The 1,719-nt window shown below is 33.2% G+C and overlaps 1 protein-coding gene across 1 annotated transcript in view; it reads right to left on the bottom strand.

The window, feature by feature from the left end:
• Nucleotides 1-126: 126 nt before the first annotated feature.
• Nucleotides 127-1,719, bottom strand: part of LOC119586689 — a 3,692-nt gene continuing 2,099 nt past the window's right edge. The window contains exons 5-7 of the mRNA XM_037935421.1: nt 1,293-1,450; nt 1,132-1,198; nt 127-602 (exon numbers count right to left, since the gene is read on the bottom strand). Coding sequence (XP_037791349.1) covers nt 471-602; nt 1,132-1,198; nt 1,293-1,450 — 357 coding nt within the window. The 3' untranslated portion in view covers nt 127-470. The remainder of the gene's footprint in view (nt 603-1,131; nt 1,199-1,292; nt 1,451-1,719) is intronic.

The following is a 1,719-nucleotide window of genomic DNA, read 5'->3' as shown; positions in this document are numbered from 1 at the left end:
CTTCATGCCTATTCCTTGGGAGAGCTGTTCTCTCTCTCAGACACTAGGAAAAGTATGTGGGTATATTTGTGAACATGTATATCTATTAATTTATCTATATGTATAAGAGGATGAAATCAAATTATCTCAAGGTACAGATACTTTAATAGTAAAGGAATTTGGAACAGATCATATAAAATTTGTATAGGTATATATTTGTTTATGTAATTACCGTAGATATTTTTGCTGAATGTTCCTCTTTTACCATTCCTAGCAAATGAGTTAAGGACAATTTACGCAACTTTTTATAGCAGCATGGTTTTAAGGGTCTCTGTATAAGAAAAATGTAATTCAAACATTCACAAGATATGAAATATCTTTATGAAAAATAAATATCTTGAAAATTTGACAAAAGCATTTGTAATTCAAACATTCACAAGATATGAAATATCTTTATGAATTGCATATATCTAAATATTAATTTGAGAATATTATTCTGCTTCATGTTCTTCTTTTGAAGTTTCAGCTGTGACTGAGGCTTTAGGCTTTCTTCCGCGCTTCTTCCGCTCTTTTTTCCCTCCAGCTTCTTCCAAGTTGTCTGCCATTTCCTTCATATGATCAGCCTACAAGATTTACATAACCATTAGATTTCCCAAGATAATCTCTACAGTGTAAAGCAATTACACAATTAAATTTACAGTTATTCAATGTGACAAATGCTTCAAATATATTTGTACACATAATTTGAAAATATGACAAAAGCATTTGCAAATCTGTAACAGGATAGTCCTATTCTCAAGGCTTTGTTTAAGTATAAAACTAAAATCTTCTGCTTCCATGTATTTATCTATTATTTTCTGTTTTTTTACTATATTTTAACCACTGACTTAGTATTTCAAAGTAAATGAAATTCCTTCAAAAGTTAAGGCACTCTGCATGATATGATGTGCTTTTCTGAAAGAAATGAGTTCCCTGTTTTTTATAAATATTATTTCACTAACTGAAGAGTTACACATTCTGAATATTCCCATTTAATCTGTTTCAAGATTTTAAATAATTCTATTAAAAATGAGTGAACTGGGCATTAAGGAAAAAATCTTTAGCTAAAACACTAGATAAGTAGAATGTGAAGGAAAAAACTCTGTAACTCACCAGATGACTGTTTCGACGGACAAGAAGTTTTACATCATCACAGTTAATTGTGGTTCTGCGAGCATGTCTGGAAAAAATCATAGTAATTATTGCCATCTGTGGTAAACTTTGAGTACAAAAAAGATTTTTTTTTTAAATCATTAAAACCATGGATTCCTCACTTTGCAAAAGCCTCTAGGTCAGCTGTGTAAGTCTGCAGCTGTCTGCAAGTGATCTCAGACAACGTTGCAATGACTTGTTTTGTGAAGGACAGGCCGAGCTCGGCTCCAACTTCCTCACAGGTTCTTCCAACCGTGAAATGAACGGCCGCCTTCAGTGCCTGCAAGGGTCAGTGTCATGGCCAGATGTTAGGTTCTGAGTAAGCGAGTGTGGTCTAGAGATGCAATAAATTGATAAGAATAATTCTTAGAAAAATACAGAGCAGAACTCTATGCATCAGTGTAGGTCTCCTGATTAGTTATTCTTGAAAATGATATGGATATTTCATTAAAATAAACATAATAATTCTTGACATACTTTTGTCTGCTTGGTCAAACAAGCACACACAGTCACAACCAACAGACGGACATACAGAGGGATGGACGGATG

The sequence above is a fragment of the Penaeus monodon genome, chromosome 21, assembly GCF_015228065.2.
Source record: "Penaeus monodon isolate SGIC_2016 chromosome 21, NSTDA_Pmon_1, whole genome shotgun sequence".
Lineage (NCBI taxonomy): Eukaryota > Metazoa > Arthropoda > Malacostraca > Decapoda > Penaeidae > Penaeus > Penaeus monodon.
Note: the sequence above shows the minus strand (reverse complement) of the source record. Positions and strands in the feature narration are given on the sequence as shown.